Raw genomic sequence first — 15,000 nt, forward strand, 5'->3', positions numbered from 1 at the left:
GTCACTCTTCAGCCCCCCTTTCCCCCCCTACCTGACTCTGCTGACATTGTGTAGGACGTGGTTCGATGCAAGGCCAGCTATTCATCGCTTGCATGATTGCACTTACGCAATTCAAGCTGTGGTTTTCCATGGACAGAAGCTACAGTTTGGAATTTTCATCAATAAAATCATGAAATGAGGCAATCTTTCACTGGTCCCTAGCACAGCGGGCTTGCTGGCGAGATCATCAAGGTTTTTTAATAGAACATTGGGATTTTCAGAAGTGATGAAATAAGTAAGGTTCTGAATTTGGTTCTGAAGAACTATCATAAGACACAGGCTGTGACTAAAGAATAAAAATAAAAATAAAAATTTGGGGAAAAAACACCACAGGGAGAATTTGTAGTGTGGACATCACCACGGCGTCTTGCCTTCACCTTTCCGTTTTTTAACATTGAATCTATTAATATTGTATTGTAATTCACATTCAATGTAAGTGTCTCAGATTAACCAGAGAGGGTAATTTACATCTGTGGTCCCCGGGGAGGTCAACAACATAAGAACTACAATCAAGTAACAAAAAAAGTACATTACATGAGGAAAAATGAACATTTCAGTAGTATTAACAATCTTCTGTAAATGCATGACACTTGAATAGATGGAGGTGGACACACAGAAGCTGGAGGTTAAGTTATTGGTCTTCCAATCTCTTCAGTCGATCTTACTCTGTTAACCAAAACATTTGTCTTCCAGAGTACAAATCCTGGCAATCATTTGGAAAATAGTTACACTAAAACACATGAATTTCCCAAATTTTAAAATACCCCAAAATCCCTGAGAGGGCATGTCAACACGCATCTTTCACAAGGAATGCATCGGCTGTTATTTAAGAGCGGACGCAGCAGAGTACACCAGTACATAATCACTTCCACTAGTGGACCCCTGTAGGGTCTCCGACATCTACACTGCAATATCTTCAATGTAATTAACTCAGGGCTTTTAATGTGGCGGTCCAAAAGTCACTCACAATTTCCGTTTGCTGGTCGTCTAGAAGGCATTTGGTGACTTCTGGGGCACACAAGCTTGTGTTCCTAATAAAGGCTGTAAAATGCCTGTTTAAAATTGGAAACTGAACTTCTCTGAGACTTAGAGGTCTTTGTTCTGTGACTGTGGATCACTGATCCTTTGGCTGTGTGTGAGTCAGAGGGTTGCTAGATACAGCCGTGGGTGTTTCTGGTCATCTGGGGAGTGCTTTTTTATGAGCTATGCTTCAGCTCTGCGGCTGACGTTCTTCCTCCGTGCGTCGGTCGGTGCTGAAGAAACACTGACAGCATGGGGAGTCTGGAGCTTGATAGAGAAAATATGACAGATGAATCATCTGTTCTCAGAAATACTGAGGGAAAGTCAAGGAACACCACATGGTGGTGCATGTTGTAGCAGATTCAACAATCGACTGCATTTCCAGTCCGTGAAAATGTTGTCATATAGATTTGACAAGATTTGTGGGATTGATTCACTGAATGTAAAAAATAAATGATGTTTCTTATTTTGACGGCGCTTCATGAGCAGATGCACAATCCAGCAAAGTATCTGTTGGTGTTTTGTGCATTATTGTTTCATCTTATATGCTGGCTAATCAACCTCTCTCTCTCTCTCTCTCTCTCTCTCTCTCTCTCTCTCTCTCTCTCTCTCTCTCTCTCTCTCTCTCGTTTCTCTACCTCCCAGGTAACCACATGCTGCTTCGGGTGTTGCCTTCGGTGTACCCCAAACAGCCGGACGCCATTCACCGTCAGCTTGGCGATCTGACCGCCATGATGTCACAGCTGGAGCCGCCAGAGCAACTCCACCTGATCAGGCTCCTGCAATTGGTTGCCGAGCAACATCCACTTGTGAGTCAAATAATGGTTTTGAATTGTACTTAGGATCTGTGTCTGCGGGACTCAGGGAACCAATAGAGTGCCTCAGAATCAAAGCAACCAGCTATCAGTTTTTAATATTTGTTTCATTGGTGACATTTTTTCTTGCTCTTTGTTTTTTGTTTCTTGTATCTTTCTCTCCTTGGTTAAATACATACATGCTACAGACCTACCTGCATACACATTTTCAGTTACCTTGTAAAACAATTTTTAAATGAATGACAATTGACTCAAAGAACATTGAAATGACTGTCACTCACCAAATATCAGAAGGAGCCCCATAAACAGTTTGCCTTTGAACAGGATGAATCTCGCGAGCTCACGTTTCATTTGCTCTGCAGATAAGATCCTGCTCCCCTGAGTCCCCTCCCATTGAAAAAAGCTGCCCGGTATGAAATAAACCGACCAATCACAATGGTTTATCTAATATGAGGCGGGATAAATATGATGACGGTGCAGGCGAGTGCCGTAGAGGCATTTTCAACCACAAAGATGGCTGCCACTGTGTACAACGCAGTCTTTGGATTCCGCTATCGAGGCAGTATTAAAACAACTAGACAGTGTATTTATTTAATTGCTCAGTGCTGCATCACCCTTTTCGTTGCTATGATTGGTTGTAGGCCTATCCAATTGCGTTCCTGAGGCAGTTTGGTTTGCGCCTGATGGTGACGCCCCTTGGCGATCGAAAAATTACCGGCCAGGTTCCAGACTAAGTGCAGTTTGCAATTTGTCTGGTGATGCCAGCCTTACAAACAGTAGCCCTTTGGAATCCAGCCTCATCTGTGTCACTCTGAGATAATGAGGAGGAAAATGGTGAATCATTGTTTATGTCTCGGCAGGAAGCCTTCTGATTTTCTTTTAGCAAACACTTCAGAGTTCGGAGGTTCATCTTGGTCATAATCTCCCCTTTTTTGGCCTCCTCAAAGTGTGTGTGTGTGTCTTAGTGTGTGTAAGCATGTATTTGTGTGTGTTTTAATTAGCATAAAACTAAAAAATGGCAATACTGCAACAAAAATGTGTTAAAACATACATTGTATACAGTGACCATGTGTTCTCTCCCTCCCTCTCTTTCTTTCTCTCTCTCTCTCTCTCTCTCTCTCTCTCTCTCTCTTTCTCCTCTCTCCCTCTCTCTCTCCTCTCTTTCTCTCTCTCTTTCTCTCTTTCTCTCTCTCTCTCTCTCTCTCTCTCTCTCTCTCTCTCTCTCTCTCTCTCTCTCTCTCTCTCTCTCTCTCTTTCTCCCTCTCTCCCTCGCTCTCTCTCTCTCCCTCTATCTCTCTCTCTTTCTCCCTCTCTCTCTTTCTCTCTCTCTCTCCCCTCTCTCTCTCTCTCTCTCTCTCTCTCTCTCTCTCTCTCTCTCTCTCTCTCTCTCTCTCTCTCTCCCTCTCTCTCTCTCTCTCTCTCTCTCTCTCTCTCTACCTCTCTCTCTCTCTCGCTCTCTCTCTATGCAGATCTTGAGCCCCCAGGTTCCTGCGCTCGTCGGTTACCTTGATGACCCCTCGTTGACGGAGGCGGTGTTCTCGGCGCTGGTGGATGTGTCTCAGGCCAGCCCGTCGTCGCTGGTCAGCTTCCTGCCTGCGCTGAGGGCCGTGGGGGAGCAGGCGCCCGCCCTGCTGGGCAGCGTGGCCAAGATCCACGGGGCGGTGGGCATTATCAGTGAGGTGCGAGCACACACACACACACACACACACACACACACACACACACACACACACACACACACACACACACACACACGTATAATCCTAATCACGCACACATATACACACACATACACACCATGTCAGCACTAGCATGCTCTTTATCACGCACACACACACACACACACACACACACACACACACACACACACACACACACACACACACACACACACACACACACACACACACACACACACACACACACGGCAAAAAATCCCACTCTCAATCATTGTTTAAATGACAGAGGCACTGTTCTTTCACTCTCCTCCAATTGAACGGCAAGTTAACAAACAAACAACCTGGAATGTGTCCACGCACACACACACACACACGCACGCACGCACGCACGCACGCACGCACGCACGCACGCACGCACGCACGCACGCACGCACGCACGCACGCACGCACGCACGCACGCACGCACGCACGCACGCACGCACGCACACACACACACACACACACACACACACACACACACACACACACACACACACACACACACACACACACACACACACACACACACACACACACACACACACAGAAACAAACACTCTGGAGCAGAAGAGCTATGCCCTGAGCCAGGGCCGGCTCCTGGGTCTGGACTGCAGAACGGGGTCTGGACTGCAGAACGGGGTTGCAGAGCCAATGTGCTGCTCAATGTAAACCCAGGCAGGCTTCACTCCATATCCAGCACATAGACCACGACATGGCCATTTAACAGGACATTACCGGTAAATTGGCATGCATGACCAAGCATCGCCAGAAAGGTGTCGGTTTGAACGGCGCTAGCAGGGATGGTGCGGTTTCAGAGCTTTGTTGGGATTGATTACACGCGTTTCCCTCTAGAACATTCTTATTTACCTCTGAACCTCAAAGTCACTTTGCTCGCAGTGTAGCACTGTGATTAATAACTGTTTATTCAAATCCATTGTTATCGATGTTTATCAACAGTAAATGATTGATTCGATAAATGAAGGGATATGACTGTTGTCCACATTCATGTTTCTTTCATTGAACAAATGAACAGCAATTGAAAATATTTACATGGGCCACATTTGGCGACTGCACTTGGCTTTCTCGTGTTGCAATTGTCCGGGGCCAGAGGAAAACCGGTGCCTCATAATAACTCATCATTACACGTACATGTGAACTGTAAACAAACTTAAGTAAGAGAGTGATGAGGGACAGCGAGTGTCTGCTAGTGTGTGGGAGAGACTCCTTAAGTGTAGGTCAAGTAGTCAGTGCGCTCACACACATACGGACACAAAAAACACGCACAAGCGTTCACACGGATACACACACTCAATGCCCCCTAGTCTTGAAGTTCAGGACGATAATGTATTAATAATATGATCCAACATAAGGTCATTATCATGTAATGAACCTGCATGTGACTCATATGCAGGCACATGATGCACAAGCCTTCATCGAGTGCCTATACACACCTTTAGAGCACGACACACCGTCAAGGTGGCTTAATCCTTTCACTAAATTGCCCTTAGTGTACAAGAAGTAACGTTAATAAGTTGTCGTTGTCGTAGTGTATTATTTGATGCTGCAGGTTACAAAACATAAGCTAAGAGGTCAACACTGGAGTGGATGCATTAATAGTAAGACCAAATATCATAGAGCAATAGAGAGAGAAAGGCACACACTGTAACATTGTCTTTGGATGATATACCTCCTGATGGCCGGGTGATTAGACGGCAGAGCAAGGAGCCAGCAAGTAGGGGGGAAAGAGAGGGAAAGAAAAGTAGAAAGAGTTAACTCGGATGAGAGATTGAGACAGTGCAAGACAACTGAGTAGAGATCGAGAGTGTTTTGGTTAGTTTGTGTGTGTGTGTGTGTGTGTGTGTGTGTGTGTGTGTGTGTGTGTGTGTGTGTGTGTGTGTGTGTGTGTGTGTGTGTGTGTGTGTGTGTTTGTGAAGAGTGTCAGAAGAACAGTAGTGTGGGGGACTGTTCTCATACTCTCTCCCGGCTCAATCCAAGACAGTTTAACAACTTTTGGGGGAAATGAAGGAGAAAATGTGTCTCAGATGAACTCAGACCCTTCAAACACATTCTCATATACACACACACACACACACACACACACACACACATGTGTATCTACACACGCAGAGATACACACTAATATACACACGCAATCACTCATAAATGCTGACACATATACACACACACACACACAATACACACATACACTCACATACACTCACAGACGCTCATACACAAACACACAAAGGCATTGCTAACACAGAGTAGGCGGATTTCTGTTGCTTAAGCCTTCAGCCAATCCTTCTCACTCTTTCCCTCAAAAGCTGTCTCCTGAATATTCAAGTCACACACTCACACACCGACACACATACACCCACGCTCTCAGAGTTAGTTTGCCTCCTACTGTCCGGTCTTTCTTCACATTGGAACCATTTTGGAACGTGAGCCATCAGATTTCTGGGAAATGCCTTGGCTAAGGTCTCCTGGTAATGGCAGCGGAGTACCTCCTGTGTGGGGTGTTTTTATAAACACACACACATACGCAGGCAGAGACAAAGGACTTCATATTGTTGGGATGTGCTTCGACTCACTTTCAACTGATTGCGCAATGCTCCAGGAGGCCCCATTTTCCCTTTCCTTCCCTTCTCTCTAAATTATACAAATCTATTTTCAAAACTACTCTCAATGCTCTCTGAACCTCTTGTAGTTTTCCTCGGCATGTTGACCAATTCAAATATTCAAATCATTTGTATATGTTTTTCTTGAAGAGATTTCCCTTCACTCTCGACCCATAGCACCACTACAACTCCCAGGTCACTCCTGGGAGTTCTGTGAAAAGTGAGAGGTTTGATGGAGCGTCACTAAACATGCTGTTTAGTGCCGCTTTATAATTGTAGTTTAAGTAAGTAGCAAGCATTCGGAAAATGTTGAGTTACAGAAACTTGCGTGATACAGGCCAGTGTGGTCCTGCATTGGGCACGTCACTTTAGAGATTAATATTAAGTCTACACTGATAAGTAGAGACAAGCTGCTTGGAGGGCCCTCACTACTATATGACCACATGCAAAGACCAACTTAAGTGAACTCTGAGTTGTGGTTGTATACCCGTTATACTTTGGAAAGTTGTACACTGTGGGTGACATTCATTTTCTCAAATAGTGTCTTCTTGTGAGGCTTCAAACTGGCTTCACCATTTGGATGCGGGGGATATATTGTAACAGTGAGTCAACTCCTTCTTGCAAGGAAGGAGTAACACAAGCAAAGACAAACATGTCGTGGTACCCACGCACGCATGCACAAACAAACCAACAAAGGATGGAAGAGCACTTTATCTGCCCAAAGAGGGAATTTGCATTTATGGGTTCATAAATACCAACATGCAGTCACACAAACACACACACACACACAAACACATACACGCACACATTAAAAACACATGCACACATGCAACAAACAGCTGTGACGGATGGAGTGATTGAAACCGGTTGCTTCGTTACGAAGCATGAACATTTTGTCCTCCAAAAAGTCCCCAAGATTTTATGTTTTGGAAACTTGTTTGAAATTGTCAGTGACAATTCTTTTGAGTCTGAATTATGTAGCTCTGACACAGCTTATAACTAAAGGAAATCAAGGGGAAGATATTTTCCCCTTAATAAATACGAGAACTCCAAAACGCAACATCAAAATCCTCGTGCCACAAAATTCAAAATGTGGCACGAGGATATATGGAAGAGAGATTAACTGTATTATTCAACTTTTGTCAAGGGGGGGGCTCTCCTGCAGCTCTCTTACAGAGGGGGACTTTCAGTCCTCGTAAAATAACAGTTTCTTTGACGTATTTCTTTGCAAGACAGAGCCGGGTCCTCTGTACTCCGTCTTAACTGGAGGCCTTTACATGCGCCGCAGCGTGGAGCGGGTCCGTGAAAGACCCCGTCCAGACCAGGCCGCGGCCGCATTCCTTTCCACTATTTACGGCCTTGGTGTCGACGCCTCTAATGACTACGTTGGGCTACCGCGCTCGTCAATCAATCACAGATTTATCTTTTTCCCCAATCACAGTTCGGAGACATGCCTTTGATTTTGTTCAGACCTGTCCGAGTTGCTTACAAGCTTAAGTAGTATGGTTAGGCTTTAACAGTGTTGGTTTTAACCTCGGCCACGCATGTGTCCACCTGTGGTGCTGGTTGGCTGAATCCCCCTGCATTACAAGAGGGCTGGAGGGGGCGAGGTACGGGGAGAAAGAGAGGCCCAGGGGAGGGAGGCGAGGAGGGTGAGGAGTGAGCAGCAGACAGTGTGATAATCGGGGTGTTGGACTGCATAGCCGGTCTTGTTATGGTCGGGGTTATGGAGCCAGTCTTCATTAATTACACAGATAATTGGGTCCTCACTGCTAGACAATGTTGGTTGTATTTAAACCCCGGGTCACAGCAGGGCTGTACAAATACAGCTGCTCAGAATGGGTTATTAGCACGGTTTGCAGAAGTATTCCACCATTTTACCATTCATTATCTACCATTTGAAACTCACATTTTGAAAACTTTTTACCTCTTGACTGAAATGTCTATATTGGCAATTGCAAATTAATAAAGCTATCTAATGTGTTCCACTACCCCCCCCCCCCCCAAACTTTATATTGTTAAACATTCATCCTTGGTCCGTAGAATGCCTCTCAGATAATACAATACAATACTTTAATGAGACAATAAACGACGCCACATGTATCGCTGGCCTCTCAAATGGAAAGCGTGTTTGATTGTAGACAGCATGTTACTATTGGCTCATGGGTGTGCTCCGTACACATTGTTTCAGCTGTACATATTTGGATTAAGCACCTATTAGCAGGCTAATTAAACGGTGTGTGTAGATTTAACATTATACACACTGGGAAACCTCAAAGAGCCAAAAGAGAGGAATGATGTCATTCCAAACATAGAGACATGGGTTTTCTACTATCGCAGTTCAGCTCCATATGTTTTGATTACATTTTGTCTTTCTGTGTTCTACAAACCAAAGCAGCGCATGCTCGCAGCCCTGCTCCCGACTTCAAAGTGTAAAGGAGGAATGTGTCTAATCAGGAAACATAGTTGTTTGCTCTGTCCTAGTTTTACCTAATTTACAGCACATTTACCCAACTTCTCTTGGAAGCATAACCAACGAGAATACATTCAACACAAGGAACAGGGTCATCGTACTTTCCCTGCTTTTTGTCTTTCCCTCATCACAAACAGCCATCAGGGACTTCCAGTGAACGCACACCGGGCACTCACCCGTATGTAGGGGTTAGACTCCCTGCTCGGGGATGCCCACTGGTAGGTCACGGGCAGTGGGGATCCAACCTAAACCCATGCCACCATAGCTCTAAACACCCTAGCCGATGATGACAAGACCCTGCCCCTCAATGTCACCACATGCGTGACACGGTGGAAGGGTGCATTGCTCTTTCTCTGCTTTACACCCGACACTTTGAATCCCAATAACCATCCACCCTCTTCCCCCAGGCCCATGCGTGCAGCTCCCTGGTGTACCTGGTGTCCCTGCTGGGCAACATGGAGCACAGCTTCCACCACACGCTGCTCATGCAGATCCGGGCCCTGACGGAGCGCTACCCCTGCGTCCTGGGCGGCTGCGGCAAGGACATCTACAGGATGAGCAACTCCTTCAGCGCCATCGCTCGGCTGCTGGAGCGGAAGCTGGGGGAGAGCCCCGCCATGCAATGCAGGTGAGGAGGAGGAGGAGGAGGAGGAGGAAGAGGAGGAGGAGGAGGAAGACGAGGAGGAGGAGGAGGAGGAGGGAGTCGAGGAGGAGGAAGAGGAGGAGGAAGACGAGGAGGAGGAGGAGGGGGAGGGGAGGAGGAGGAGGAGGAGGAGGAAGACGAGGAGGAGGAGGAAGACGAGGAGGAGGAGGATGGGGCTTTTATATGGGTCAATTGTGTAGGTGTCAATGAGGTAAAAGCTTACCTCCTAGGGCATACGGTTCAGCTATTGTTCAAGTATAGAACATTAAAAAGGCCAACAAAATGACACCCTGGGACCTGATTAGTTATATTGCGAGGGTGGATTATCGTTGTCCTTTTTTACTCACAAACTCTACTCTGTGCTGTTCTGGAGGTCGTCCACGCAGACATCACACACACACGCACACACACACTCACACACACACACAAACACACACACACATGTATTTATATATATATATGTGTGTTTACAGTGTGCCATAGCCATAGCAGCTGAGGAGGTGGCCATAGCAGAAAACACAATAGAACAACAAGGCCACCTTCAAAACCTAGACAAACCAACACCATAACAGCGCCTTGAGACAAACAGAAGAGACCTTTTGAGTGTTGGATGAATGTGGTCCGACTTTATGTCTAGGCCTATTCCACATAAACTTCACAGTTAAATAAACTAAAGCAGGAACGCAGTGATAAACTAAATAGCCTTAACGTAAGCATCATCATGTGGTGGGCATTATCAAAAATGTTTATTTACCATTTATTTCTTAAATACCATCCATTGTGAACAATGTTGAACAAAGGTGAACAATGTTTGTTGTAAAAGTTGTTTCAGGGAGTTTTCGTTTGCTCTGTGGTTGGCAAGTCATCTAAAGCTAATTCAGTTGTAACGACCAGCCAGGCAAACTCGTCATGTTTTAATCGACCGAAATGCTGTATTTAAAACTTGTCTGCAGAACAAAACACAAGATATTGGACCCCAAACCTGCATTACTGTTTGAGTTGGCCTTATTGTAACATTCTACTTGATTTTATCGACCATTAAAATCCAAAATTACCGTTATCAAAATATGGCTCAGCGTGGTTCTGAAAATACGCTACTGCCAAACCAAACTCGTTTTGTATTGTAATCATCAAAAAGGAAAGAATAAACCGTCTGTGTGTGTGTGTGTGTGTGTGTGTGTGTGTGTGTGTGTGTGTGTGTGTGTGTGTGTGTGTGTGTGTGTGTGTGTGTGTGTGTGTGTGTGTGTGTGTGTGTGTGTGTGTGTGTGTGTGTGTGTGTGTGTGTGTGTGTTAACGTATCCAAAAGTGTGCTGCACTCCCCATATAGTTAACACTATTCAAAACGGCTTGGCAGTGCTCCCCGTTCCTCTCATAGGGATTCTGACTCCCTCTATTTGGGGGTCTCTGCGTCGGGTGAAGGGAGGGAGGCGGGGGAGAGAATGACGAAGAGAAAGGCAGAGTGCTTTTCTCTGAAAGGGAGAGCAAGAGGGCAAGGAGAGAGGAAAAAACGAGCGCATGGGCCCCTGGAAGTCTGTTTCCACCCAACAACAAGCGGATGGTCTGATGAAGATGGAATGGCCCCCGGCAGAGCGAAAGACAGATAAATATACACAGAGGGATGGAAAGAGAGGGGAGGAGGGCGAGAGAGAGAGGGAGAGAGAGAGAGAGAGAGAGAGAGAGAGAGAGACGAGAGAGAGAGAGAGAGAGAGAGAGGAGAGAGAGGAGAGAGAGAGAGAGAGAGAGAGAGGAGAGAGAGAGAGAGAGACAGGGAAGGGGGGAAAGCTAGGGGGGGAGAGAGAGAGAGAGAGCGAGAGAGAGGGAGATGATGTGAGGTAGAAAGAAGCCTTGGATATAGAAACTAAATTTAAAAAAAAAAGAGCTGGAGCGCAAGAGAGAGTGTAGGCTCATTTAAGAGCAGTACCAATGAATCACGAAATGTGTTAAAGTCATTCGGTCTGAAACTCGGTTTAAACACGTGATGATCGGTCAAGCCTCATCTCTCCTGCTGTATCCTCACGTGCCCAGAGTCACACACATTCCAGCCCCGCAGTCTGTCACGTGTGTGTGCATTTCTGTGTGTGTGTTACAGCCTTGGAAACGAGCGCACGGCGTCCCAGTGTGCAGCTCCTATGGGAGCGCACGGCCCAGCAGCAGGAGGATTCAAAGGGGGAGCAGGAGCGGTCAGAGCAGTGGGGTCGGACCAGCATCTCCAGATCAGGATCCAGGCCTTCGAGGAGAAGATGGGGGCCGAGGGGGGAGAGAAGGAGGCTGGTGGGGAGGAGGAGGAGGAGGAGGAGGAGGAGGAGGAAGGGGAGGGGGAGTCGCCGGCCCCCCAGAGGAGGTACAGCGCCGGGCAGACCGCCCGGCTGGAGCGGCGGGAGATGAGGTTCAACAGGTCTGTCGGAGCCGACCCCGGACCCCTGGCCCACTGGGGACCCTTAATGGTCCACACTTCATGTGTAATAAGAGTGCAGGCACTGATGGTGGAAGCCGATGTGCTATATTGTAATGTTCTGGATTGTATTGTAGCTGACTGTACCGAGCTGTGTTAGACCGTATTACACAGCACTGTATGGCTGTGTACCTTGCTGTATTGCGCTGTATTATACTGCACTGTTTTGTATTGTACCTGACTATACCGTCGTGCTAAATGATAACTTGGTGTGGGGATGTGTACCTGGTCCTCCTAGGTCAAAGAGCCTGGCCCTCCACGCCGTCCGCTCGCGCTCCTTCAACTCGGACAACGGCGAAGACACAGAGGGAACCATGACCGCTGACGCCACCCCTCCCCATGCTCTGGCCAATCAGCAGGGAGATCCGCAGGAAGTCCCGCCCCCGGAGAGGAAGGCAACCGACGGCGGCCCCGCCACAGACAGTGGGACGAAGGAAGCAGATGGAGAAAAGGGAGGGAAGGATGGGGGGGAGGAGGAGAGGGAGGAAGAGGAGGAGGAGGAAGTGGATCGACTTCACGTTCACCTGAAAAACAACATGGAGACCATCAAAGCGTTCTGTAAAGAAATGGTGACCCAGATCCCAGTTCCAGAGCAATGTTTTATCGAAGGTAATGAGTGCGTGTGTGTGTGTTTACGCGTGTGTATGTTTACACGTGTGCATGTTTACGTGTGTGTGTGTGTGTCTGTGTATACACACACTCAATACATACCGGTGAATAAGTAGACTATACAAACATTTTCCCGACTGCATTACAGACTAATCACTGAATTTCCGAACGACTTTCTCATCTCCAGCTCATACTTTGCCTGTTAGTTCCGCTGATCCGAGCCCATGTGAAGCGGTGCAAGACGTGGTTGGAAGGATGGAAGCACAGGGGTTAACGGAAGTGTAGAGAAGGAGTTAAAAGCAGTGTACCAAGCATGGGGTTCGATTACACATGTTTTGGCTGGGTTTAATCATATAGCGGTATATGTCAAACATCACTAGTCTCGCCCGCTAACAAATTCACTCACACAATGTCACACACATGCACTCCTGTGTTACTGCCAGGACTCAATGTGGGGCTTTTAGGCTTGTCAATCTGTTTTACCGGGGGCTAAGTTTTGACGTGAGTAGCACATATCAACTGAAGGCACACTGCATTTAATCTTTAACTCTCTCCACCCTCTCTCTATGTCTCTCCAGCTTTCTAGCTTCTCTCTCTATCTATATATGCATACTGTTTATACATACGTATCCCTCCCCCCTCTAGGGCTCTCTCCCCTCTCTCTTTTTGTCTCTCTCTGTACCTCTCTCTCCATCTCTCTCACCATCTCTTGCTATAACCCTACTGCCTCTCTCTGTCTCTCCTCTCTCTATGTCTCTCGCTCTCTCTCGCTCTCTTTTGCAATCTCTCTATGCATCTCCCTCTCCCTCTCTCTAGTTCCCTCTGTCTCACTCATTCTCCTATTCTTGTTTCTCATGCTTCTTCACGCAAACATACAACAGGTCCACATACACACACCCCCGCACTGTTTTTACTGTTGGACTGAATTACGAGTCTTGGTTCTCTTTATCTGCGCCTGCATGTTTATGTTCCTTACTCAGCACACAGAGAAAGCAGCTGCAAAGTAGAATCACTCAAAGGGGGGTCAATATATTGCTAGGGAATTATAAATGCATTCCTTGTCGAATGTACTGTACTATACATTTATGATTGCAGTATGGACCAGCTTTACTAGACATGAGCTTCACAGCATTTCTTGACATGCACCGAGGGGATATCTGAGAAGGCAGCGAGAGATCCCCACGATAGATGGAGGAAAGTTTAAGTGTTCCTACAGAGACAAGATGGCTGAGCAGGCTGACTTAGATTAAACTAGCAAACAATATCCATATCTATTTCTATATAGTTCTTCTTGCGACTATTATTGTGATTCTATCACTACTACAACAAATATTATCGATATTACACACAAGACTACAAAGTTTACCACAAAACCTGTGACGCATGATGCAATGTTAATTCTAGACATTCTAGTTTACGGTAGAGTGCTAATCTCCTAAACTAAATCAAGAAGTTTAGAATAACAGAGGATGTTAGCCAAACTCTAATGCACCTTCTGGCAAAGCTCATATGTTACATGTTAGAGATGGCAATAGTATAAATAACTTGTTAACATAATGAATTACAGAATTATGTCATGGCAAGCCATCTTTTTTGGTAAAATCAGCTGTTAAAACGAAAGCCAGACTAATGTTTGCTTTACTTTATAAGATGATCTATTTATTTATATATCTTCCCTTTACTTGAGTTTTCTCTCTGGGATTAATGCAGTAACTTTTCTTCTTTAAAGTGGACATATTATGAAAACAACACACAAAGTCTGTACATGATTTTTGAGTGAGATATGCATTTCTGAAAGTAACCCGCCTACAGTTACCAAGCGAGCGACTCAGTTTCGGCGCCCCCTCCTACGTAGGAAGGGGGCACATTTGAATAATACCTCCATCTTCCCCACACCCCTCCAATCAGAGCATAGCTACGATTTTGTGGACCAGCGGACGGGCAGCTCGGCCGGGGGCAGCTCGGCAGCAGCCCGGCCGCTCAGCTCCGGGAGTACAATCCCTTTCTCTGCCGGACTGCCGCCGAGCTCCCCCAGCCGGAGCTTCCGGACTGCCGCCGACCCCCCCCTTGTTGTGGAAGTACCAGAGACGTCAGACGCAGTCTTTATGTGCTGTGTAATATACACAGCACATAACTTTTGGCTGTGATATTAGATATAATATTATATAAATACCAGATATATTATATATTATTATTATTATTATTATTATTATTATTATTATTATTATATTATATTATATTATATTATTATATTATATTATATTATATAGATACAGAGCTCCAGGAGTCCGCAAACGGCAAAAATCTGTTCTCCCTCATGCTGTGGTTCAGTCTGACAGCTCATTGGTCATGGGCAGCATCTAATTTGCATTAAAGCTACAGGCACCAGAAACAGGGCATTCTGAAGGGACTGAAACCGAGGGGAATAGCGGGAGGCAAGATTATTTTTCCTATAAGCTATTTCCAGCAAACATCTTCAAAGACATGTTTTCTGGAACTCATATACTATGTTTACTTGTTGGGAAAACAACATAATATGTCTCCTTTAATACAATGCGAGTCATGTGTTACAAAAAGTTACATAACAAACTATGTTTGAAGATGACGTTCGTT

At 45.9% G+C, this 15,000-nt stretch overlaps 1 protein-coding gene across 1 annotated transcript in view; it reads left to right on the plus strand.

The window, feature by feature from the left end:
- The window catches only part of veph1 (ventricular zone expressed PH domain-containing 1), a 64,182-nt gene that overhangs the window by 20,330 nt on the left and 28,852 nt on the right, over positions 1-15,000 (plus strand). The window contains exons 4-8 of the mRNA XM_056611382.1: positions 1,705-1,868; positions 3,344-3,553; positions 9,091-9,311; positions 11,416-11,721; positions 12,017-12,387. Coding sequence (XP_056467357.1) covers positions 1,705-1,868; positions 3,344-3,553; positions 9,091-9,311; positions 11,416-11,721; positions 12,017-12,387 — 1,272 coding nt within the window. The remainder of the gene's footprint in view (positions 1-1,704; positions 1,869-3,343; positions 3,554-9,090; positions 9,312-11,415; positions 11,722-12,016; positions 12,388-15,000) is intronic.

This window comes from Gadus chalcogrammus, chromosome 16 (assembly GCF_026213295.1).
Source record: "Gadus chalcogrammus isolate NIFS_2021 chromosome 16, NIFS_Gcha_1.0, whole genome shotgun sequence".
Classification (NCBI taxonomy): Eukaryota; Metazoa; Chordata; class Actinopteri; order Gadiformes; family Gadidae; genus Gadus; species Gadus chalcogrammus.